Raw genomic sequence first — 27,940 nt, 5'->3', positions numbered from 1 at the left:
ATATACCCTGTAGCACGACAAACACCATCATCTAAACGGCGTCAAATACGAAACACGGCCAAAAAATTAAAAATAAAACATACAATTGCATTCGCGATTTCGTGATTACTAAATCCATTTGCACATATGAATAAAAATAGTCTTTCAAACAGAATGACAGTCCATATCACCTGAATACTTTAGTCCACAATCAAATTCAGGTTATATCTGTACGGAAATGGTGGACAAAATATAGTTGGTTAAAACAGTAGGCCTAAAAAGAATTATAAGTCCAACAACACTGTGCACAATATCTCATGTCATTGGCTGAACCACAGTTTGATAGGGTAAATAACATTCCAGAATTTGTATTTCAACTACAAATATCTACCCACAAAATCTTCGGCTACTGTAGTTTCATTCATTGAGACGGTAAAACTTGGAGAACACTGCGACTTACACGACGCCCCCCACGCTCCACAGATCAATTGATGCTGGCGTCTCATCTCCTCATTTATGTATTGATTCCCTGGTACAAACTACTGTTATCCACTTACCATCGGCCAAGTTCCGGTAGAGAGTTGTTAATAGTGCTAAGACAGCATCCACCGGCGTTATCACTATCCTCATGGTTATATTCTATTGTGATCCTCCTACCCACACCTCTCTCTGCCATTTTTAAAGCTCGTCTGCCTCAACTTCGCGCAGATTTGGGAGTTTTGATTGGCGCAGTTGGGGTCACGTGACGTAGTGGCAGCGGGAAAATCGGACCTCAGACTGCGCACAACACTCGGCGCAGACAATGTAAACACCCCCTGGAGTAGCGCACGTCTCCAATACTATCTTTAATTCTTCTAAATATTTTACTCCCGCTCTATATAAATTAATTTAGCCATTATAAATACATAAAAATATTCATGTATTTTTTTCTAGATTATGTGTATTTTTAAATATGTTGTTTTGTTAATAATATCTTGGATTATTATTTTCAGTCCTGAGATGAGACATTATTGGAATGTTTACAGTCAGCTGAGGAGTAAAAACAAACCAAAGTCAAGAGAAATTTCGACACCCATTTACGTGTTATATTAGTGTAAATTTACGTATATTACTCAAACTTAATCAGTCATGGTTGAACCAATCTTTGACTATCAGTTCCGATTAATACTAATAGGAGATTCAACTGTGGGGAAGAGTTCTTTGTTAAAATATTTCACAGACGGCAAGTTCTTTGAGGTAAGACATGACATAGAAATTACGTAGGATTTACTCTGAGGTATGAGTCACAGTGCATAATATCTGTGATCATATTATCGTCCTAACAAGATTTACATGAGAAAGTAGAGACACGGTGCCTCCACGGAATAAAAAAGAGAAGGGTAAATTCTAAAGAGAAACAAGTTCACGGGACAGTGATTATGGTGTAATCACGACTGTCATAGTTACACACAATCAACAAGTGCCTATTTTCCACAGCTTCAAACAATCAGTAAATATTAAGGGGATGGCTGCCACTTTATTTTAGTTATATTTCATAATTTTACGGGAACTTTAATGATGTGTTTCTTTTAATGCAAGTCCAATGTGAATACTAAGAAATGAGCTTAGACAAATAATGTTTAAAAGTTTACTTGGAAGCATCATGATCCTGTTGGCAATGTTTCCAGAAAAAAGGAAGTATGGCTGAACTATGAATGATGGCAGAACGCACAAACCAACCCTAATCAGTTGATGTTTTACTTTTTTACTTTTATCCTCTTTGCCACTAATTGGCTCGTTAGTCACTTGGGTGGTCGGTCACGTCTCTGTTACGCACTGTTGGCAAGCACTGGGCATGCAGTGGCTCCTGAATGTACCTGAACCTGCTCCAGTGTTGGTCAAGTCTTGTCTTGAAAGAGCTCACACTCGGTGCCGTCACAACACTCTCTGGCAGATTGTTCCAAGAGTTTACAACCCTCACTCCGAAAAAGTTCGCCCTCACACTTCTCTGGATTTGTGGCTTCTTCAACCTTGAACTGTGACCCCTTGTGAGGTGGGTGTCCACCAGCTCCAGGTATGGACACTACTGAGTAGTGCCCTCTGAGATGTTTATACACCTCAATTAGGTCGCCCCTTGCCCGTCTGTAGTATAAGCTAGGCAGTTGCAAGTGCTCTAAAATCTCATGGTAACTGAAGTGCTGTAGTGTGTGCACCAGTCTGGTGGCCCTCCTTTGGACGTTTTCAATCAACTGACAGTCTCTAGCATATCTCGGAGACCAGACGGGGCGACAGTACTCCAGATGGGGAAGCACCTCACTCTTGAAGATCGTTACGAAGGACAACCTAATTATAAGACCTACTAGTTTAGTTGCTTGATTCACCCTTTCACAGAGGTCCGAGAACTTCAGTTCATTATTACACACATTTGGTCTCTATTGATGCAGTTTCTTCTTCCCTTTGGGACATATGATATGCCTCCTTACTGTTGGTATGACCTAGGTGCATCCTCTTTCACTTGAGGTTTTGTGGAAATTATTAAATTATTAGTTTGGCAGTTTTGTCCAAAATAGTTTGGTTAGGTTCTTAGATATTCATTCCACTGTACTGTATCTTCTTAAATACTGTATTAATTGATCTCTCTTACCCAAAGGTTTGCTAGTTAGCATATTCTCAACAATATTTTCTTATTACAGATATCTGACCCCACTGTTGGCGTTGACTTCTTTGCTCGACTTATTGAAGTGAGAGACGGCACAAGAATAAAATTGCAATTATGGGACACAGCTGGCCAAGAGAGATTTAGGTAATGGAGTTTTAATATACTGTACTGTACTGATTATCTTGTCTTGTGTGTAACAATTTTTAACTTATAATTTTAGAAAGTTTTATTAATCTTTCAGTAATTACTGTTTATGCTTACATACATCCCTTGTCATGATGTTTAATAGAGAATCTTTAATTACTGTATAAGGTACTGTCAATTTTCAACCACAGAAATATTACAGTACAGTTGTTAGAAATTTGATAAAATCTCACAAAAGTTTGTCAAATGATCATTAGAAGTCATTTTATACTAATAGTTTGATAATTTAGAAAAATATTTTATATTAATACCGTACTGTAATGTCAATTAATTTAAACTTTGTTTTAACTCATAAGTATGACTGAAAAAAGTTGTACTTGCAGGTCCATCACACGTACTTATTATCGAAATTCTGTGGGAGCATTAGTAGTGTTTGATGTATGCAACAAAAAATCTCTGGAGCACGTTCCCATGTGGATTATGGAAGCCAAGCGACACATCGAACCTCACAAATCTGTATTTATCCTCGTTGGTACAAAGGTGTGGATAATTTTGTATGTTTTTTTATAATATTCATAGAAGACTGCAGGTAAGAGCCATTGAAGAGACTTTGCTCAATTTCCTTGATTCTAGTCACTTTGCATTTATGAGAACAGTAATTTTTTTTTTATTTCTACTTTTGGGGCATATACTGTTCCTGGTTTATGCTCAGCCTAGTTCTCATTTTATTAGTACAAACACTGGAATCACATTAATATAAATTGTTTGGAGCCAAAGAGAATAGATCGCTGAAGCTTTTGAATTACAGGTATTTAGAGAATACTTATTCCAGTTTCAAAATGCAGTAATCTCCACATTGGCCAGAACAATTGGTGCAGACCTGTACTCACCAGCATATGCTGTTGTCTGGAGCTTCTGATGTAGGCAGGCCAAATGATGTTATGCTGAGACTGGATGGCCTGCCTTTATCTTGTACAGTACCATCTACTGTAGTAGTAGCTAATCATGGCATATGAGTACTCGGAGCCTACCCATCCATGCGCTCAGCACGTGTCAGCGCATAATGCAATTTCTTGGACATTCATTTGAATGATTGGAACAAAGAGATTTTTCTCGTAATGCAAATTTTTTTTCCGGGTAATGAAAAGTTCCTGGGATCGAAGATTCTGGCTGACGGGGAGATTACTACAGACAGTACAGTATCCGTCGTTTAATGTTAATTAATTTTAGCGACTTTTTTTTTACATCCCTTCTCGCTTAACGTTAGGTCAAAATTTGGCTTAACAATAGCTTGACACACTGGGAAAGGGAGAAACTGAAGATGAGGTGGCCTAAGATGGAAGGTTACCATTGTTACATGTAATGAAACTATAAAGTTGTGGTAAAATCATTACAATACGCTCATGTGGCTGAGAAATAAATAAAATATAATATAAAACTATAAAATAAGAAAAGGGGAAAGTATGTGTGAGAAATGAACGTATGTGTGGAGGCAGTGGGCTGTAACTGTGTTGCCGACTTGCCAGACCAGCTGCGCTCCTGCCCCCGATGTGACATCACGGCATACACACATCACAGTAGACACACACACGTGTCCCAGTCAGCTAGGTGACTGCCCAGCTGAGTGTGGAAGGAGCTATTTTTTTTTACATAAAATATATGCTATTGTATTTTATTATGTGCTGTGTATTAGATTTATTGTCTATCATAGCATTTTTTTTTCTGTATGCAATTTGAAATTTGTTTGAATTAAACTCACCATGTGCTCACCAATAGTTTAACCCTGAACCACATCATTTATATAGAAGTTTGGTGTTAATACATAAATCTTTTAACTTCGAAACTGTGTATAACCAACTCGTTTATTATTATTATTAGGGAGTACTGTACAGTACTCAGTGTTTACTGCACTGCAGAGTTGTATAAAGTACAGGACTTTGTTACTTAAATAAGAGTACAGTATTGTTACACTGGCAAAATGTTACTCGAGTAGAAGTAAAAGTATCCAAAGTTCAATGTACTCAGTACAAGTAAAAAGGTATCTCATTCATAAAGTACTCAAGTATTGAAAGTAAAAAGTAACAACAAAACTATTAATTGCCTCAAATATTAAAATAAATCCACAGTAAATTATATAAAAAAATTAGTTAACTAAAGACAAACACAAAATACACTAGCTTTACAAATGTTTATTTACAAATCTTTCTGTTGAGATTAATCACTAACTGATTCTCATAAGTATGGCTGTCCAATCAGGATCGATCTTTTAGGCCTAAATATAAACCCAGCATGATACCGAAAGAGAATTTGTTCAGCCGCTCTTCTCTCGCAGGGATAGTGAACAGGCTGAAAGTACATCCATCCAACACTATGATCACTTTCTTCCTTATCCACACAAGTATTGTCGACATGGACTTATGGTCCGCAGACATAATGTTGTCGCTGCTTGCATTAGGTTAGGATACAGACCTATCTGGCAAGTATCTGAGGTGGGGGATGACCCACACTCCTTTTCCTGTAAACTCTGTAATTGTTCCAATGTTAACACCCTTCAACACTATTGCCTTGACTGTCCCACTGTCAAGTACCTCCTACCTCACGACGAGTCACTAACCACTATATGTCACCACCTATTTATACATAATAATCTAGAAATAATTCTTGTACACTACCGACGCTTTGGAGGGTGCTACCTCCTAGTGTCCTCAACTCACATCAATGTCCCCATAACACAAGTCATAGTGTGTCCTGCAAGACACGAGTACCACTATTAGTGTCTGACCATATAGTCTTGTGACTAGGCTTGTTGGCCCCTGGGGTGTAATAAATTAATTAAATAATAAGCCCAGCATGACTAAAAAAAACACTCACAAGCGTTATATTGATTTTGCCGCTTACAGCGGCTACTTTATTGTGCACCCCATACCTATCCTGTGAGCGGTAGCGCAAAAGGATTACAGATTAGAGTTTACAATATGTCATAATAATTAACCCCCGTTGTCAGGATATTATGGCACTGAATGTTACACAGTATTTCAATTACATTATTTGTTTAGTTCTATTCATAAAGGGTGAGTACAGGCGTGTGAGGCAGTATGTCTGGCCGCACACTTTGTTATTCACATTTGCGTGAGAAGTATTCAAGCACATAGTGTATTTGGTTCTGTACACGAGAACTGATAAAGTTACTAAGTGCAAAAAAGTGGATACAATCTTAATATGTCGGCTATCTTCCCATTAGAGATGAAGTGTTGTGCCATTTCACACACAGTGTGCTTGGACCTGTCCCTTAAAGGTTCTATCATCACACAGTCGAGGACGTAGTGTTCAAGTGTGTGGCTATATGTCTGGCCACACACTTTACATTTAGTCTTGTTTATATCTGCTTGAGGAACATACTGCCAGAGGTACTTTTATCCTAACCTATCTAGCAGTAACAACATCTTGTAATCTAGTGATCTTGTTACTTGCTCCATATGCATGTTTCACTTGATACATCTCATCATGGTAAACTATGGATCGACTAGTGCCTGTTTGCACTAGTCTACTTGCGTCAAACTCATCAATAAGTTCTTTCCTTATTACAGTTTTAAGGGTTCTTTTTGACAGACCCAAATTGTATTCATTGGTGTCTGTGTTAGACGCGAGTTTGGCGAGGGCATCAACTGTCATGTTTTATGAGGCCTATGTGAGAGGGGCTCCACAACAGTTCGACCTTGACACCCCGGTCAACAAGGTACGCATATTTGTGTCTGGCTTCAGAGACAACAGAGACAAGAGTGTGACAACTTGAGTCGAGGGTGTCAAGGGCAAGTAGTGAGGATAGAGAGTCAGTGATGATGAGACTGTCAGTAACAGTGGTTTCAATGAATTTAATAGCTGTGAGTATGGCAACTAATTCAGTTTGTAGAGTGGATGCCCAGTTGTTAATTATAACTCCTTTCTCAATTATATTACCGTCAGGTTGAGTCACAACAATAGCACTTCCAGCCCTCCCACAGGCGGTGTTAAGAGATCCATCAGTGTAGATGGTCTGTGTGATATTACCATCAGTCTGTAGAGTGTGTATGTGTTCAAGAGCTCTCACTTTGGCAGTGTGTTGGAGATAAATACCTTGTATAATAAATTTTTTAGGCGGATATGAAGGTATTGTGATATCGAAGGGAACTGTCTGCCAAGGTGGCAGGAAGCGCTGTTGTGTCTCAACTTTGTACAGGTGGTCTAGTCCAAACATCTTCATATGTGTAGCTGTAGTTTGGATCCATTTAGACTCACCAGTCCCATGGTTCATACATTCTAGCAAATTTTAAGGAAACAATGTTATCAGGATCACCACACAGAAGCCTCAGGGCTATCATGAGGTTGACTTCAATTATTCCATCTTTAACACTGGGTATACCTAGTTCTTTCCTCATATTAAGTACTTTAGTGCTCATGGGACATCCTAGGATAATTCTGAGGGCTTTATTTTGCATTTTCTCGAGCTTGTCAACGCCTTTCCCGTCACGAAGGACCAGGGCTGGTGCGTGGTAATCTATCAGAGATCTTATATAACCTAGGTACATTGTTTTAACAATTCTAATATAACCACCATAGAGTGGGCTGTACCCCGCTACACTTCTAAGAGGTCTCAGTCTGTCAGTACATTGGCTGGTTAGCTGTTGTATGGCAGGTAAGATACAAGGGATGGAGACACCAAGATATTTAAAAGAAGAAACATAGTCAATAGTGTTTGTACCTATCTTGAACTTGGCAGGGCCGCGTTTGCGGTTACCAGCTTGTTTGTTGAACACCTTAGTTTTCTCAGTGGAGATAATAAGACCGAGGTTCTCACAGGCTGCGTATACATGGTTTAGGGTGGTTTGCATTTCACGATGAGTTTTAGTATGTATAAGAATATCATCAGCATAGTGTCGCGATCCCAATATCCTTTATACCTGGAAAGTGAAACCTACCCCAAGTTATTAACAAATAAAGGAACAAATAGGGAACACGGCAATAATTATCCCCACAAAAACCTACTCAACTAAATGTACTTGAATAAGTATGAACAAGTTGAAGTAAGTAAGTCATAAAAGGGAAGATAATTAATTAATTCAATTTATGTTCTAAAGGGAGTACTGACTAGCAAACAAGAATTTAAGGGAATAAGTGATCGTATATTAAAATAAGAGTGATGCCGGAAGGGTGAAAATATACCGTTAAGGAGTTAGACCAAACGAATACTACTTAACATAACTATATTACACAAACATACAATATATATATACAACAATCCCTACAAAATAGTTATTTCCTACCAAACAGGAGATTCCTTACCACCAGGATCCCTTCCTATGCCTAACTAAACGTGTCACTAATACCTGATACCCCTAGGGCATTGCAGAAGACTGGACAAGGCACTAGACAAGGGTCAAGGCTAGAGAACGAATGGACACGTCTACCATATGCCACGGTTTTTCGCTACTGGGGAAGCGTGGGGCACGCCGTGGAGGAGCGCGTCTCATATCACGTGATCCAGGATATTCGCTAGATAATCTATATAATTAATTAATACTACTCTTGATTTGACTTAACAGAGTAACACAATGATGCATATTAATAACATACATAAATATACAATTAACCTAAGTAACTAAGAACAATAATAATATAATAAGTACAATTAACAAATTATTAATAGCTTGTGTGAAATGGAGGCGTGAACATATGCCTCACGCCATTGCGAGTTCCCGAGCGCTCAGGCACGTGACAATAGCTGATTGAGATATTGCTGGGGTTGTCTGGTATTAAATTTAATAATGCATTCATAAGAACATTGAACAAAGTGGGGCTAAGTACTCCACCTTGAGGGGTACCAAGTTGCATATCTTTAACTTCACTTTTGCAACCATGAGACAGTGCAGCAGCCCTTCTGTTGGTTAGGTACCTACTTATCCAATGTAACAGCCTACCTCCTATATCCATTTTGGTTAGTTCGTACAATATCAGTTGTCTGTTGGCAATATCAAATGCAGCTTTTAAGTTCAAGAAATGTGGTGTATCTGTTCCTTTCATCACCATGCACAGTTAGGAATGTGGTGTACCTTTACCATGGGTGAAGCCATTTATGTTAGGAGACATGTGTTCTCTGATTCTATATAAGAGTCTGCCAAGAACCATCCTCTCAAAGGTTTTACACAGGCAGCTGGTTAGTGATATGGGACGAAAAGCATCAGGCTGTCTTGGTTTCGGTATTGGTACAACAATACTGCTGGTCCATGATGTGGGTAGTTGGCCCTCGGCATGACTCGTATTGTACAATACCAATAATGGATTGCCCGGCACACGCCTTAGTAGTTTAACGATGTTGTAGGTGGACGGAGTCACTCACAAGCAGCAGATGCAGGTAGTGGGGTGTTCAGTATGAGAGATAAGTCACATAATGTCGGGAAAGACCTCAGTAGCTCCATTTCATCCCCTGGGCATGCCAAGTAGCTACCAAACTCCTTCAGTTGAAGAGTTTTTGGATGATTGTTGCCTCCATAATTACTGAATCTGACTAAGATTCACCGTGAACTGTCCCTCTAATTGGGGTGTGGCTGTGATGACATCACTTTTCGATTCTAATTGATGAGTGGCAGAGTTTTTCACACCACATAACATCTGACAGGTGCTGGGGAGGACCAGTGGTACTTAGTTAAGCAGAATTTTAAATACACTCAGTCTCACACATACAGCCTTTATATTTAAGATGGAATTATGTAAAGCATTTTATAATCAGAGCCTTTTGAAATTCATTTTAGGTACAGGTATATGCAAAGAGCAACTGGCATCTAATGGGAAAACCAAGCCCTCGAAGGAAAGGTGAGGGAGAAGAGGGAGGGAGGGGGGATAAGAGGGTAGGCTAGGTGAGGTGGGTGGTCAAGGTGCTAATGGACACAAGAAGGTCAAAGGGAAAGTCCACTGTAATGGCCACTGCCACCTGACCTGACGTCACCTCGCCTCACGAGACATCTAGGTATGTGACCGCGTGGTGTCTCCCCACACCGTACCCTTCACAGCTCCACCTACACAACTCTTTCACTATGGTTAATAATTATTTAATTAAAGATATATTATTAGTTTGCATGTAACGAGTGACGATTTATTTATTTATTTTTCAATTGTATTGGAGAAAGTATTAGAATACCATACTTAATTAAAAGTAAAAGCGGGGGTCCAGATCCCCCCTTTTCATCAGGAAATTCCAATACTTTTTCCTTAATGCAATATTACACTCGGGCATTTTTTTGTATAGTAAAAAGAAATTACTATTGACCTCAAAATATCTCCTAATATCAAGTGTGCATGGCCTCAAAATGCCCATAATATTGGTCAGATTTCAAAAAATTTCTTGGGGTGGCTTACATCACACCCCCATAACCTCCCAACTGGGTGGGCTCACCATATTCCCCCACCCACAGCTTCATGGACCCTCCCCCCTTTTGATATTCCTGGATCTGCCCCAGAAAAGTACTAAAAAAATTTAGTACAATAGTTTTTTAAAGGTAAGTACTCTGCCACCCTGCCATTTGAACCTTTTGTTTGCCCTCCATACTTTGCTATTATCCTTCGTTAGGTTTTTCAGGAAGGCAACCCCATTGTTAAACGAGGGATACCTGTACCTACTTTGTGGATATTTACTTGAAGAAAACATAACAAATAGTAAAATATTTACTGTACTTAGTGTCCATAAATAATTTTCTTTACTTTAGAGTTACTGAATAATTTTTTTCTTCTCATTTTTTCCTGTTGTTTTTTCATATCATGAACAGTACTTACATTGATAAAATATCTTCATTTTATTGTTAAGGTTAATGCTTTCTTTTAGGTGTTATACCACCCACTGAAGACTTACAGCACTAGCAATAGTAGACGAAGAATTGAGTTGGAAAGTTTGTTGGCTTGTCAAGGCTCTGAAATTCAGATAATTTAATTTTTTTAATTATTGAAGTTTGAATCATGAGGGTTTTACTGTACTGTTTACATTTCTTGGGTTATTGTTGTGGTTACCTTTGAATTTAGGAATGGATATTCCAGACATCAGAAACTACAACTGCAGAGGTCTACAGTACCAGTATAATATACTGTAAAGATAAGTTACTAGATTTGCCACCATTATTTGATTTAATTTAAAAAAGTCATAAGAAATATGTAAAATTAATTATAATAAGATTTTTCCAACCCAGATAAAATTGTGACATTTTGTTCTTAGTGAAGCACTACTTTGAACTACATGTTCTAATTTTAATCTATACATTACAGATTGATATGGAGGATGAACGTGAGGTGAGAAAAGAGGACGCTATGTCTTTAGCAAAGTTCTATAACATCAGCTACGTTGAAACAAGCTCAATGAAAGGAATCAATGTGGAAGAGGCATTCAGAACTATCACACAAGAAGTGTATGATAAGGTATGCATAGTTGTCTCACACTTTTGTACATTATTTGATTGTAGAAAAAAAAATGAGTGTGATAAAAAAGGTCAATATAAACATTATTGAGGCTTTTCTCACATTATTAACAAGGTATTGTGTCACCAGTGGGATAATTATAGTACAGTACAACAGTCAGTTACTCATTTACATTGAGGGTAATATGTCTGGAAAGAATAAATTAATATAAATTAACTTTGCTGCTGTGATGTACCATCAGTCATCCTTTAATTATATCTTACTTTGATCTTAACATCAGTTTTTTACTGTATTTATTGTAATTGTATTTTTGTCAGAGATACTTAATTAGAACCTTCTAGATGCATATAAATGCTTGTTGTTTACATATGTGCTAAATTATATCTTTAGAAGGCTGCCCAGATCATGCAAAATGAATACAAAAAAGACCTGCTAGTGCTTTGCCAAGCACATCTTTTATCAAGAAACACTGAAAGTGTGTATTACTATTACTTGAGTAATTGAAGCAGAGTTGGGGTGACTAGAGGGTTATTTTTTTATTTTATTTATTTTTTTTTTTACGGGGAATAGCCCACCCGGGCACAGGTCAGTGACCAACAACAGAGCCTAGGGGGCGAAAAAATAAGAGTAAAAAGAAACTAAAAAGAAAAAAGAAAAAGATTACTGTACAGTATACAGTACTGTATTAATCTACACCACAAAGATGCTGGAAAACCAACTTTTTAAAGTGAGACAGATTGTATGAGTATGGAAACACAGAAGAAGGTAGAGCATTCCACAGTTTGGCTGTGTGAGGAAAGAAGGAGGTACTATAATGTGTTATTCTAGTGTGACCGACATCCACAGAGAAACGGTCAGCACCGCGGGCAAGACAAGTGTTACGAGCCCACAGCCTTGCCAAATCCACCGAACATTGCTCATTAAAATACCTGTGAGAGAGAGAGTGAAGCAATAGTACGGCAAAGAGAAAAGGAAGAGAGATTGTCAACTAAAGGAGGAGATTTAATAAGATGAATGCCTTTGATTCCACCCTATCTAACAGTTGAACAGAAGAAGAGCCACCCCAGATGTGAGAGCAGTACTCCAAGTTAGAACGAATGAAACCCTTATATACTTGAAGCAACTGCTCAGGAGTGAAGTAGCGATGGCATCTGTACAGCATTCCCAGCTTTCGGGAGGCAGTTTTAGCAATGTTGTGGATGTGTGGCTTCCATGACATATTAGAGGAAATGGTGAGGCCTAGCATATCTATTTTAGAATTTGGCAGAAAGATTGCATCCTGAAATGTGATTGATGGGAGATCATCTGATTTGGAAAGTGTAATTGGTAAATACTGTGTTTTATTCCTATTGAATTTAACTACCTCCCTATTCCGAGATGCTGCACAGATCCGCATTGATAGATGAAATGATATCAGCTCTGGAAACCGATCTAGTTTGAGAATTAGGGGGAAGGGAAAAATGTGAAGAAGAATGAAGAGTAGAATCATCAGCGTAAGATTGGATAAAATTAGTCATAGTGTGAAGTAAATAATTGATAAAAAGTAGGAAGAGAGTAGGTGAAAGAACAGAACCCTGTGGGACACCACTATTGGTTGAGAAGGAGCAAGAGATCGATCACTCGACAACAACTACCACGGATCAGTTCTCAAGGAAGATTAGAGAGGAAGCAGCTGTAATTATTGTTATAAGAAGTGAATGTTTAGTGGATGAAGTCGAGAGAGTGAGGAATTAAAATAGCACAGCTGCTGAAGTTAGTGACTGTCAACAGCTAGTATACTAAGGTGGTATGAATACCCCCAAAAATATGACTAAATATGAGGGTCTTTTTATGATTAAAGGTATAGAAACAGACTCTAAATACATAGTCAAGATATAGAGTACTGCGTATATCCTGGGGATGGACATTCAGTAAGCAGTGGTACACTGCCTCTTCATTTAACACGGAGGTTGCGTTCCCAGAAAACACTGTGTAGAGCCAACTCATTATAACATGGAGAGATAGCGGATGTGTCAGGCGGAACCCCCTCCCACACACACACACACCAAAAACACTCCAAAACCAAAGTTCAAAGATATCGTACAGCTCTAAAGTAGCTCACTAATACACATACATCTATCAAATTCACTTAAACCTGATGTTGTGGAGGCACTGGTGTTTCCGTCAAATCAGTTCCCAAAAGTTTAACACAGCATAAAGGCTGGCTGTGTCATGTGTGGCCTCCCTCAAGTCTCACCATAGCCGGGGACTCTCCTCTTCTTGGCCCTTAGCATTGCTCCCCCTCCCGTTGGTGTACAATTTTTTTTTTTTTTCATTTATGTTTTTCAACTAATGATAATTATTATTATTATTTTTTTTTTGTTCACAGATGCTGTGTTTGATTGTGTGTGCATAAAACTAAATAAAAAAGAAATACCGTATGAAGAAATTTAAGTTTATCTACCCAAAATTATGAGTTCAGAAACAACCTAAACTTAATTCCTGCTAAATCTCACTGGTGCAGCCTTCTCTTTTACTTACTTTACTTTTATCCTCTTCACTACTTATCGGCTCGTTAGCCGCTTGGGCGATCGGTCACGTCTCTGTTATGCACTGTTGGCAAGTACTGGGCATGCACGGACTCCTGAATTTACCTGAACCTGCTCCAGTGTTGGTCAAGTCTGGTCTTGAAAGAGCTTACACTCAGTGCCGACGCAACACTTTCTGGTAGATTGTTCCAAGAGTTCATAACTCTCACTCCGAAAGAGTTTGCCCTCACAGTGTTCTGGACCTGCGGCTTCTTCAATCTTGAGCTGTGACCCCTTGTGGGGTGAGCGTCCGCCAGCCTCAGGTAAGGACACTTGACTGAGTAGTGCCCCTTGAGATGTTTATACACCTCAATTAGGCTGCCCCTTGTCCGTCTGTAGTATAATCTAGGCAAGTTCAGGCACTCTAATCTCTCAGGGTAGTTGAGGTGCCGAAGTGCAGGCACCAATCTGGTGGCCCTCCTTTGAACATTTTCAACTAACTGACAGTCTCTAGCATATCTCGGAGACCAGACGGGGTGATAGTACTCCAGATAGGGAGCCACTTCACTCTTGAAGATCGTTACGAGGGACGGACCGTCTAGATATCTGAACGAACCTTCTTATAAGACCTAATAATTTATTTGCCTGATTTACCTTCTTCTCGCAATGGCCCGAGAACTTCAGCTCATTGTCAACATACACACCTAGGTCCTTCTCACATTCAGTCTCAAATAGTGCAGTTTCTTCATCTCGTTGGGACATATGATACGCCTCCTTACCATTGGTACGCCCCAGGTGCATCCTCTTACACTTCATGATATTGAATCTCAGCAGCCACTTCTTCGACCATTCTTGGAGCTCACAGAGATCCTTCTGCACCTCTTCACAGTCCGCTTGGTTCTTGATTTCCCGAAATAACTTGGCGTCATCCGCAAACATTTGTAGAGAGGAGTGTACAACGTCAGGCATGTCATTTATAAAACAAACAAGCAACAGCGGGCCCAGTACACTGCCCTGTGGTACCCCGCCTGTGACAGGCACAGATGATGATTTCATGCCATTAATCACCACACACTGCTTGCGATCATGTAGAAAGTCTTCTATCCACACTAGGACATTTCCCCGAATTCTGTACCCTTCCAGTTTGATTTTCAGCCTTTCGTGGGGTACAATATTGAAAGCCTTGGCAAAATCTAGGTATATATTGTCGATATTTCCACCCCGTTCCAGAATATGGGTCCAAATATCCAATACCTTAAGCAATTGTGTTAAGCAGGAGCGCCCCGGCATAAAACCATGTTGGCAATCCTTTACAAGGTTGTTTCGTAGTAGGTGTTCCATTGCGGCATCTCTGATAATACTCTCAAGCACTTTACATATTATGCTGGTCAGGCTCACCAGTCTATAGTTGTTCATGGAGTGACGATCGCCCTTCTTGAAGATAGTGCTCACATATGCCATTTTCCAATCACGGGACCTTTTATTCATCTATGCATTTACAGAACAGGATCTTCAGGGGCTCGGCACCATGCACCATGTCAGGGCCGGGACTCTTATGGACCTTTAGCTTTGACAGTTTATTTCTTATACCCTTTTCTGTGAACACAATGTGGGTCAGTGCTGTGTTGAACCGTCTGTCCTCAAACGCAGGAAGGTTAATCGCATCCTCTCTTGTGAACACCGAGGAAAAGAAGCTGTTCAATGCCTCAGCTTTATCCTGGTCAGAATCTGCGTAACTACCATCTTCAAGCCTCAGGTCTGATACTCCTACTCACGTTTTTAATTTTGACTTTGCATAGTGGTAAAACGCCTTTGGGTTTGACTTGAACTCGCTTGCAACCAGCCTCTGGAACTCCTTTTCAGCCCTTCTACACTCAGCCTTTGCTTGGTATCTGGCTCTTGCATACATCCTCCTGTCTTGCTCATCGTTTGACCTAACCCACGTCTTGAATTTCTGGGTTTTCTTCTTAACTTTGTCGACCGCCACATGGCTCATGTGTAGGGATACCCTCGTATTGCTAGAAGCACTAGGTTTGGTTTTGGGTATATATTTATCGATTAAATTGGTGACTTTATTAGTTATGGTATTCAGCGTAATGTCTGCGTTCTTGTGCCTTAGTGAGTCAGGCCAGTGGATACCCCTCATCTCTTCCCTCATCCCGTCATAATTTCCCTTGTAATATTTGCACCTTGGCCTGGCTTTATCTTGAACTAGGTAACAGTTAAATCTGAATGACAACACTACATGGTGACTGGTGCCAACTGTGGCTAGATGTTCCAGTTTGGCCACCATACCCTCCTCGTTTGTTATGATGAGGTCTAGAGGCTTGAGTGTTTGCTTTCCTCTGTAATGTGTCGGGTCTTTAACATGTTGGAACAGAAAATTATCTCTCAGAGTTTCTACAAAAAAGAGTAGCAGGGTTATTCAGGTCATTCAGGGTGGACTCGTTTCTCCAGTCGATGCCGCCATAGTTTAAGTCCCCCATGATAAGGAGATGGCTAGGGTTGAGCATCGCTGCATTGTTTATTAAGGCTCTTAAGTTCCTTTGATTTAGTGGGCTACAGTTTGAGGATCTGTAAATACACCTGACAATAAGTCCCCTTGCTTTAATTTAATTTTACACCACTTGGACTCTTCAAAAACATCCTCTCCCTGTACCCTCGCCTGGCTGGCTCTAAGGTCTTGCCTAGCATAGATAACCACACCCCTCTAGCAAGTTTCTTGAGAAATGTTCATAAAAGAGTCATATCTAGCAATATTGAACTCACATTCCTCTGGGTTAATTCTCCTGTTCTTGTCCAACAGTTCTACAACTCCTACAATATCGGGTTGGTGTACCTTCAGTCGTGTTTCAAGCTCCTCTCTCTTCTCAAGGAACGTGCCAGTATTAGTGTACGACATTCAAGCCAGAATTTGTTCTCGGTAACGTCTCTGCTCTTAGTAGTAACTCCGGCCCCCCTCCATTCTCAGAAGCTGCAGCACTTGCTAAGTACACTGTATTTTGCAGGGTGTGGTTAGAAATGTCATTGTTTACACGGCGCTCGCCTCCTCCTGTCTGGCAGGTGGAGCTGGTGCTACCTCCCAAGTGGGGTGTAGAGCGGGTGGAGGGTCCGCTGCTGCCCCCTGGCTCTGTGTCGGCACACTTGCTTCCACTACCCTCCCCCTGAATATAACCCATGTACACCCATCCCCATTCCTCCTTGACTCCTCCCTTTTCTGCTTCAAGCCCTGCAGGAGCTTCTTGTGCTGTTCCCTCTGTATTACCATGCGATCTGGATGAATGAATACATTCCGAAATGCCTCGCTCCTTGCTAAGTTTTTTGCCTGCCGAATAACCTCCCATTTCTCCTCCTCACTCACTAGTGTGATCCTGAGGGGGCGAGGCTTATCCCCCTGCTTTTGTCCCAGCCTCCTCACATCCTGAGGGGTTGATGGCATATTCAGAACCTCTGTACAAATATTCTTAAACTGCATCTTATTGTGTGTTATCCTACTCTCAGTTCCCTCCGCCTGGCTCTTTTGGTTTGGTCTTCCACCCAAACACTTAGCAGTTTCTTTCACTTCTCCAGCCTTGGGTTTCTTACTCTTGTTGTTTTCTGTGCATACAGTTAAATAGACTGCTGCACAGCGGCTCTGATCTCAGCATTCTTTTTGTGGTACAAATAATTTACTCATTCACAGAAAAATCACATCTGACAGGCGGCAGACTGGCTTCTCTCTAGTCGTTTAAGAATGTCTAACTTACTCTTTAGGGTGGAGTTTATGGGTGTGGCTGGACCGAGCACTAGCTAAACTCTGGACCCACGTGGTACTGAGTGGTGTGGGGTCGCTGCCTGTGGATTGTAATAGACTCAACTGCTCGCCCACACAAAACATTTCATAACTGACCACATTCAGCCGAATTTTCCTTTGTTACTCCAGCTTAACATGTGTTCAAGCAAATTTTGCCCCATGTTAAGCAATACCTGGTGGTAGTAATGGAAAAAAACGTATAACCATATTCGAGCAAATCCACATTGAACTATCCTGCGTTAAGCAGTGTACAGTTAAGCATGATAAGAGAGGATGGCATCAGCCATCAAGTGGTTTATGGGAATGTATGTACAATCAAAGACAAAGCTCGTGTCGTGGTTTTGTCTGAAGATTAAATATAACTCGTGAAGCATTATGAGAGCCCCCTACCACAAGGCAGAGTGCACCAAAAGTTTAGCCCTTTGGCATATATTTACACCCGATTTCACAACACGACTTTTGTCTTTCATTGTACTTAACGGGTGATTCTAGTTTTTGTGAAGCAGATTATATAGCTTAAGACATTTATGGAAGGGAAGCATCATGGCATAATATATATCTTTCAGTAGGAAGCGTGAATGGTAGCAAATAAAGGGAGAATCTGTGATCTAGGTTGTGGTCATACATTACACTGTAATGTATGATGGTAATGCTGGAGTAGGTGGAGTAAAAAAAAATTCTGGTAATTGTGTATGTGGAGGTCTCTCTGATTTATATCTGAAGCCTTTGTTCTTTTGAAGTACTGTACACAGGTTTACTAATTACAGTAGTTGACTTGTGTACTTACTATAATATTTCCTTTCTTGATACACAGATACAGTCTGGAGAGTTCAAAATTGAGGATGGCTGGGACGGCATCAAGACGGGGTTCTCTCGACCTAGCCCTTCCTACAGCTTAATGGAAGCCGAAGCAGAAAAGTCTGGATTTTGTTGCTAGAAAGCTACAAAATACTGTGTGTTGGAAGCTTCTTTAGAAAATATATTTAATTTATTTAAGGTGATTGTATTTTCCAAGGAAGCAGAATTCATTCATTTCACAACAATAAAAAAAACAAGTCACTGTGAAGACATTCTTACTCAGTGAAACAGTGAAGCTTTGCAAGCTCATTTGCAAGTAAACCAAAGGTTTTACCCTAGTCCCATCCACCTATGTTACAAATGTGTTACTGTGAATATTTTAACAACTGTTTGGTCAAGGGCTGTAGCAATGGCTGTACTGTATAAGAGTTGTATCACAAGTTAATCCCAGATTTGTTTGCAGAATTTTTTTTATTTTCAATATTCATAATGTTCCAGAATTGAGAACTTGGGATTTGTCGTCCAGAATGATTTGGAATAGGAGCAACTACATACTATAAGTCTGTGTGTGACTGCAGTCATTCTCTTGTTGACTCTTTGAGACTGATGTTCAGTACTTTCAAGATTTTATTCAATGAGAATTAGGTTTACAGCTGTGATAAGGCCAGTATAAGAACTTTGTTATTATTTTGTCTGTTGTGTGTACATGTGCATACCCATATCTACACAGAAACATGAACACATACATATACACTCTTTCTCTCTCACTCTGAAATACACAAAGAATGCTATAGTGTATATACAAACACACACTCACTTGTAATAATCTATGTATGTGTTTGTGTCCTTTCCTTTATGCCATTTTCTATAATGTATAGATAAAAATTAAATGTACATACTGTACACATACATACATACATACATACATGAATATATACAGTACCTGTAATGGGGGTCTTATCTCCCAGCAGCAAAAAATGGTAAATCAACATTCTAGTACAATAATTTGTGCGTTTTATCATACAAGGCAGGGTGTTACAACATGATTTCTTGCCGGGAATACTGTATGTTTATATGATACGGATCATATTTCTGTGTGTTTGTGTATTTATTTATGCATATTTATTTCCTTTATATGTTTATATAATATTTGCAAATGTATGATAATGGTGTACAGAAAATAATGGAGAAAATTCCATCTTGAGTGCATTCATCACCATTTGTACAGTATTTTGTTACTTAACATTACCTGTACTTCCATCAGATAAAAGTTCACTCTAATGTATGAAAAATTTAAACAACACACACACACATGCACACACACACATACACACACACACACACACACACACACACACACACACACACACACACACACACACACTTGTTTTAAAGATCACCATAAATTATCCATTGAAAAACATTTTGGTAGCTAAACTGTCATAATGTTATTTTAATGATGTTTATGCCTTGGTAATTTTTATTGTGTTACTTTAATAGATTTAAATAACTTTATATCATAAAAGTAAAACAGATACTGTGTAAATTTTTAGAAGTAATATTTAATATAACTAAAACACTACCTTTAATGGGGTGTACACTAATGTAACCTTTATTAGAGACCAACCTAGGAAAAACTAAGTGATTCTCTAGTGCAGTGGTAGTGCTGCCTCACTAGTAAAGGTCACATACTTTGCAATAATTGACTACAGTCCAGGTACAGTGTGAGGTGGGCATGCTGATGGTAGAACAACCCTTTAGTCAACTAGCATCCTTTCAAAGGGTGAGAGGGGGGGGGCGAGTTAAGGATCAGGGTCAGCCACTTTGCATAACAGCTGAAAATGGCTTCAATGTATGAAAAAGTATACATTATTCCAAATTGTTATAAATATTTTACACGGGGCTGGGCTTGATCTTCGCTGACTAATTAAAGGTATCACTGTACCATATCCAGTGTACCTCACAGGTTTTTTTTTTTTTTTTTTTTACAAGTGCAAAACAGAAGCCCTTCTTTTCTGTGTTTGGATTACTTTAATGTTTCTCAGAGAATTTGCTCCAAAGAGGATTACTTAAAGTTAGTTCCAATAGAAGATATTAGCTTAACTTAGTCACAAGAGGGAATTACCTTAATTAACCCCAATAGTGTATTACCTTAATTAACTCTTAATAGTGTATTGCCTCAACATACTTTAGCTGCAACAAATATTTACAGTACCTTAACTTAGCTCGAAGAGTGGCTGTGTGACAAGTCGTTAAAAACGTACTGTATGGTATAGCCCTTGAGGATTTGAATTTTAATGTTAATTACATTGAGATTTTCTTTTGGAGATTTGATTATACATTTTGTTTTTTGTTTTTAGATACAGGGACTTCCTGATCATGTTTGAGCTAAAACGGTAGCAAAATCAGTTTCCACTGTCAAGAGACAGGACTTTGTGATGTCATCAGGAATATGTATGTATTTTTTCTTCTGTACATGTTTTATTTTGATCTTATTCCTTAATATTTTCAAAATGAAAATACTTTTTGATCATGCAAATTATATTTCACTTGAGGATTAGTGTTACGTATGGATTGGTTTTATGTATGTACTGACAATTATTTTCTTTTATGATATTTAAAGGAAGCCATTTTGGACAGTTGTTACTTTAATATAGATAATGGAAATACAAATTTTGGAGCACCATAGGTCAGTTAGTAGCACTTGGACTCCCAGCCCACAAGAAACAGATTCATTCTTCTTATGACCAGGCAGGGTTGATGAGGCATTATTTATTGTACAGGTAGTGTGCACTCGAGCTGGCCACTCACCACGTCAGATTCCCAGGCTATCCTAACCTTCTTTACTTGAAGGTCACCAGCCTGTAAATTGTGGAAAACACTATAAAGTATATTTTTAGAACTAAAAATTTATGGTTAATGAATATATTAGCTCATACTGCTCTGAATTGCACATCAGCTAAGCACCTTAGTCTCCCATTGTTCTGTTCTGAAGGAATGAGATAATGACAGGTGAGGACATACCTTAGCATGAAGTGAATGGTTTTCAAGGGATCAAGAGTAGATAGAAGTGTCTCATAAGATCTTAAAAAGAGAGAATGAGGGTGATGAGGAATGATAAACTTGTAGCATACATGCAGGCATGTATACACTGTGCACTTTCAAGTCATATGTAAATAAGTCAGTGTAAGTGAAATATGAGAAACCTTATTGAGGAGCGTTTTGTTGAAGCTCTCGAGAAGTAAGTATATACCGTACCATATTTTGTTGCTTTGGGGCAAAATTGTTGTAACTCCTTGAAATTTGTTGATATATATGGCAAATTAACCTAATTTGTTGGTATTTCACCAATTTCCTGCGTCAGATCTTTTATTAATGTGAGGATGACTTACTTTATCTGTGCACATTTTATTCAGAATGTGGAATTACAACATTTAGGCACTAAGGCATTGATTTGCTGTAGGTTTTATAAATGGAATGCAAAAGTTTGAGTATTATTTTTAAGGTAACTTTTGCAGTTTTAATAATACAAATCAGTATCTTATGTATGCAACTAATGTGAATATAACTTATATAGTCATTTTTATGCATATATACACATTCAAATACTGTACAGTACAGTACATTCTTTTACTCTTCAGAGTTATGTATTGTTCCACTAATCAAATCCAAAAGTTTTCACCATATCAATTTACTGCACTTTTGGATTTATTTTAGAGTAATAATCTGTGGATGAGTTATTGAAAAGTGACCTTTATCTTACCATTTCCAGATATATGCCAGATCTCATAAGGTTTATTTAAACTCAGCTAACAGTCATGGTACTCTGTTAAACATGGTTTTCATTCAAATGGTGTTGGTTGTTGAAACTGATTCAGTTTTACAAGTTATATTAAAATACATCGAAAAGACACTAGGTATGCATGGAGGAGTCCTACACCATTGCATCCATAGTGATGGTTGTGAACTTTTCTTCAAAAGCACAATAACTTTAGGTAAAAATAATCTTAGTGCAATCTCAACCCTCTTGTGGTTCATACAAAAGTGATGTATGTGATCATCATAGAAGAAACAAATCTCATCTATGTAATTTTGATCTTTTCACTTCTTCATATGATCCATATTTCTTATTTACTAATGCTAAAATACAAAGTCTAAATTATATATCCATTCATTTTACTTATCTGAATTATTATTTTATTATTATTATTATTATTATTATTATTATTATTATTATTATTATTATTATTATTATTATTATTACATTTTTGGCCTCGATGTGGGTTAGTGACCTGTGCCCGGGTGGGCTAGTCCCCATAAAAAAAAAGAATAGAAAAGAGATACCCATAGTAAGTACATTGTAGTTTTATGGGCTCTGTCTTGCACAAAATTGCAATATTGGAGGTGGTGGACTCGTCTCTTTGTTATGACTAGGCACTTCATAGTGTGAGCTGACAGCAGCTATTTTGTGTCTGTAATGCAAAATATATTGTGCTGCAATGTAGTGATACTTTACAGTGTGATATTGTTTCCAATAAAACTTTTTCTTCTAAGATGAAATACTATGCCATATTCTTCCTGGTAGTAAGAGAAGAATGCTTTGTGGATTTGTATTGATATATATTAACCTGTGTTTCATACTTAAATAAGGGCAGCATATTTAGTGTCTTGACGACTCTCTTCATCTTGGCTCCTTATCGTGCCAGATGCCCTACTGTATTGCTCAACACCTTACCAATAATTTCTGGTTGCTTCTTTAGCATAGAATAACTAAAACAAAGGTCTCATCCTTGCACTGTAGGATGCGACGCCCATAAACATCTCAAACCAGAAAAAGACTTAATTGGTGTGGGTAAATTCAACACTTACACGAAAAATAAATATGAACATAGAAACTACTTAAAAGAATGGGATGGAAATTTGTGTGTGTTGAGTTGAAGATTGTGCAGTGAGGGTAGATTCACTATTTGGTATTAGTAATTGGTACTGGTAATTGTTTTTAAGTAACTGCTCAGGAATAAGCAGGTTTGTGGTTATGGTAATGTCATCATTCAGTGCCAGGAATCCCCCAGAAAGAAATTCATTATCCTAACTACCTTGTAGTAGACAAATATTAAATTTTTTCATGACATAGCAAGTTATAAATTGTTTTTAAGAAAATTTCCTGACAGGCTTTCTGTTGATAAAGTTGTTTTCTTACTACAGTATATAAATGTAAGAGACAGGGTATTGGAAGTCGATATATTTATTTTTTATTTTTTTTTATTTTTTTTTATCGCCTTTATGCATTACAGTATCTAGGTTAAAACTACTGTAGTTGTTAATTTTTTCCCAAAGAGTGACCAGAGCAGCTCAGCATATCAATAATGCACCAAAGCCTCTCAAATACTTGGTCCAACAAATATATGGTATTTTCAGAACACATTTAACTTCACTATTTTGCTCTGAAAATTTGAGTCACTGAAGCACAATAATTTATGCCAAGACTTCCGAGACACTCTTATGGTTGTAATTTTTATATACCTGTACTTTAATTTCTATGAAGATCTGTATACTGTATTTACTAGCTGGTAATTTTAATTTCTATAGTGTGCATAACATAGGAGACTTTTAACATAAGCTATATCAGATGCATGAAAACTGTTAGAGTAGAGAGCATAGTTGTCCATAGTGATATGGGTTGGGTGATGTCCCTCTGCAGTACCTTAGGTAAGAGAATGTCGGGCATGAAAACAACTACCGCCAACCCTTGAACTTGTAAAAATAATAAGCTATATTTAAAAGTTATAAAACCTAACATAACTTCAACCTAGGTTAGGTCAGGTTTTATTACTTGTAAATGAGTCTTGTTATTTTTGTAATGGACTTTGGTGGCAGTGCCTTTCATACCTGATGTAGCCGAACAGTTATTACTATAAGTAAGGATCCTGGCTACTACACATGTATTTATCCAGATAAATTATCCAAATACTCATATGCATATTCTATTTTTATTAATATACATAAGTATTGATAGAAAGTAATGTAATACTGTATTTCACTTTGGTCATTGCTCACTACTGTACACTGCTGAGGCCACCATCAGTCAGTTCACTCGCTTTTTCTTTTTTAACACAGTAGTTACTTGTTGATGTTGATGTAACATAGTTGTGCTTTAAGAATGATTAAATATGCAGTCATAGTGCAGGTAGATAGTTTTAGGGAAAGCAAATATATAGTATACCAAATACATATTGTATTTATGAAAAGTGTAAATGTTTTGGGATTTTATTTTAGATTTTAACCTGCTGAAAATTTTCATACATGTGAATGTCTTTTATAATTTTGTAATGTTTTTCTAATATGGAATTTAACATTCTCTTGATCTTGTAAATCCAGTGTTGCTGTTTTTTTCCTGTTCATGAAAATGTTACCAGTCTATATGAAAAGTTTGGTTGTGTGAGGGAACAGGAGTAAACCAGATAAATACTTGGGTGTTGTGGAAGGGGAGTACCACATCAGTAAGAATGACTAATTGACTGTGAGTGAAGGGATATTGTGTGTGCGTGTATGTGTGTGTGTGATCTATGCTCCAGCCTCCTGAATCATACTGAGAACAGACATGAAAGACTGGGAAAGATAAAGGGAAAACTGTTTGATTTAATTTTGAGGTTTAAATTGCTTGACACTGTTAATAAATCAGATTTTAAGCTTTTTGAAGTCTTTATAGCAAAGACTGCAAGGAAGTTGAGCATTTAGACTAAGTAAAATATTTTTCATTTAAACAGTACTTAAGTAATTTATGAATAATCATACACTATATCAGACAAACATTCCCTCACTGCTTTTTTTTTTTTGCAACTATTGTTCCAATAATATGAACAAATGTAAAGGATTTGCAAACTTAAACTGCATGAAGAATTGATGCCTATATAATAAAATAATTACTAAGTCTGTACAGTACAGTAAAACTAACTGTTAAATTGTACAGGTTGAAGGTATGAGAAAAGACTATGTAAGGAGAGGAGTAAAAAAATAATAATAAATGAATAGAACTGGACCAGATCTTTGGCATTGTTTTGGCTGAAACATTAGATTTTTTTTTAATGTTACCAGGATTGTCTAACTGATAGTATAAAAAAAAAGGTTTATTATTATGGTTAGTTGTAGGAACATATACAAGTACTTTGATTCAGCAGTTGCAGAAGCATTCACACTGTTGAATGAATGAGAAAATTGTCATGTGTTACTTTGGGCTACAAGGTTCCCACATGTTTGTCACTTTTATCTTACACTAAGTAGATGGACACACATTTTCATTTAGTTGTTGGACAGTCTTGTAAATTTACTTCTGTAAATACTGTATACAGCAGTTTTTATTCATCTTCATCCTTATAAATATATGATGTTGCATAGGTGTATGAATGCATGTATGTACAGCCAGAAGCAGTAATTGCTACCACCCCCTAGTGGCTCAGGCCACAGTCAGTGAAGGCCAGTATTGATACACTGCTACAATGCCAGCCACGGTAGTTCTAAAACCACCCAGAAATGTTTAGACGGGAGGGGGGGAAGGGAAAAGAGTTTTGTCCGATCACCAGTCTTTTACTTGCCATGGCTCTGGCTACTAGGGGGTGGTAGCAATTAAAGTTCCTGACTACAGTATATGCAGAGGGGTGTTAAGATTAAATAGGAGTTAAATGTACATACTCAAGGTGTTTAACCTTAATTTTCATTTTAAATCTTAAATGCAGAGCATTTGTAATATTTATAAGTCTCAGGAAGGTAAAGGATGAGCAATATGAAAACTTACAGTTGACTCTGGGGATCCCATATGACAACCATGATTCTGATTTGTTCAGATGTAGAACATTAATGAAACAGTAAAATTACAGGTACCGTATTAATAATTCAGTGTTTTAATTTTAAAGTGGCTCTTAACCAAAGTGACCAATTCAGCTTAGTTAAATTGTTCAGAGAACCAAATTTTAACTCCTTGGAAAAAATATAATGCTGTAATATTAGTTAATCTGAAAACTCAGCTGTATTCAACACTTCAGTTTATTGTGTTTGTTATAATTATTTACAGCATAGGAGCCGAGGACCTGTTGATCCCCAGCCTCTTCAAATCCTTTATGGTCTTTTATCCAGATTATTTTATTAGAAGTATAAGTCTTAAAGTCACCATAACAATGACCTACTGGAGATGTTGGTCCCCAAGCTAAATAATAGATGTAGGTACAGCACTTGGCAACAATGCTCAATAAAAACAGCAGTGAGAAATTAGAGTACTGTAACTGATAACAAACAATATTTAAGAGAGCCTGGAGGTGTTACAAGAACCTTGGTACAGTAAATAGAAACAAAGGAATGTACACAGGAATATGAAAGACTAAGGTGGTACTGGCATGAATAATGAGTGAAATGACAGGTTAGTGATGAAAATTGTGATATTGGGTACTGTACCTATGGTTAGACCAGATGACATGGCGAGTCACTGGATATGTCTGTGTGGGTGTTTCATGTGATATTTCAAAGTAAATTTCTGAGATTGTTTTATAGGAGACGTGTTTGTAAGAGTTGGTGCAGGTGCTAGTCTTACCTAATGAGTGAGCAGCTTAGAAAATGGATTGATATTAATTGTTTTAGTGAAGGTGGCACTTTTCATACTCACATAAGTGTGGTTACATCTGAAGGTTTGTTGGGCTTTTTGCACTCAATCAATCCCATTTTGTGTATATATATATATATATATATATATATATATATATATATATATATATATATATATATATATATATATATATATATATATATATATATATATATATATATATATATATATATACATACACACACACCCCTGTATATACTCAAGTAATAAAATACAAAAGAGTAATACCATACATGTATATAGTCTTTATATATTTCTGCCACTACTGTTCCTTCCATTTACTATAATTTGTTGATTTTTTTTCTTACTTGATTTGCATCTTCATTCACAACAATAATATGGTTAGAGATAAGTTATTGGCGTCTTTTAAGCATCAACAGTGGGAAAATATTTAGGTATAGCACTCGCCTTCACCCGGGTTGTAGGTGTCCCAATAGCTTTGTTTTTAGTTTTACCGAGCACATATTTAAAAAAAAATAAGGATCAAGCAATTTGCACAGTAAACCTTGTACTAGCTTTACCAGGCTTATACCTTATAACATCAAGCAGGCATATCAATGAATTATATAGAATATGAAGTTCTTGTAATGAGTAGATTTTCCACTTTTTATATCAGGAGCTTGAATGTTTTGTTTTTTAATGTAAAAATTGTACTGTATATCATAAGACTTAAATGATGTAAACAAGTCTCAACAACAATCACTAGGTGCTGCCTAGTGTGTATGTAACTCAATGCACTACCTCTCAACCCACTGTATAGTTATGCTGCATGATGTTTTTGTGTTAACACATTGGTGTTTGTCAAAGGAATAATCACACAACTGTTGAATTTGGATTTACATTAGGTATAAACAGATAGATGGCTTATGGAAGTTCTTTTTCTAACAAATGTGTGTAAATATGATTTTCTATTGGACTTTGCAATGTGTAATGGCTACATTTAGCAATTTTATACGCTGAAAAAAGTGTAAATATATATAAATGATGTAAAA

The 27,940-nt window shown here is 37.6% G+C and overlaps 1 protein-coding gene across 2 annotated transcripts; it reads left to right on the top strand.

Annotated features, from left to right (window-relative positions):
- The first annotated feature begins 1,009 nt into the window (after positions 1-1,009).
- Positions 1,010-27,940, top strand: LOC121880374 (ras-related protein Rab-39B-like). Of its 2 annotated transcripts, XR_006091523.1 has the most exons (6): positions 1,010-1,215; positions 2,652-2,761; positions 3,145-3,301; positions 11,048-11,197; positions 18,312-18,494; positions 20,656-27,940. XR_006091523.1 is itself a non-coding variant. In XM_042387528.1 (5 exons), the coding sequence occupies exons 1-5, from the start codon at positions 1,108-1,110 to the stop codon at positions 18,432-18,434; spliced, it is 648 nt and encodes a 215-aa protein (XP_042243462.1). In that variant the 5' UTR covers positions 1,010-1,107; the 3' UTR covers positions 18,435-27,940. The 2 variants fall into 2 exon arrangements, 1 of the variants encoding a protein (XP_042243462.1); XM_042387528.1 differs by having other exon boundaries at positions 18,312-27,940.

Source organism: Homarus americanus, unplaced genomic scaffold, assembly GCF_018991925.1.
Source record: "Homarus americanus isolate GMGI-L3 unplaced genomic scaffold, GMGI_Hamer_2.0 scaffold3520, whole genome shotgun sequence".
Classification (NCBI taxonomy): domain Eukaryota; kingdom Metazoa; phylum Arthropoda; class Malacostraca; order Decapoda; family Nephropidae; genus Homarus; species Homarus americanus.
The sequence above is the reverse complement of the archived record's forward strand: the minus strand, read 5'-3'. Positions and strand labels throughout refer to the sequence as shown.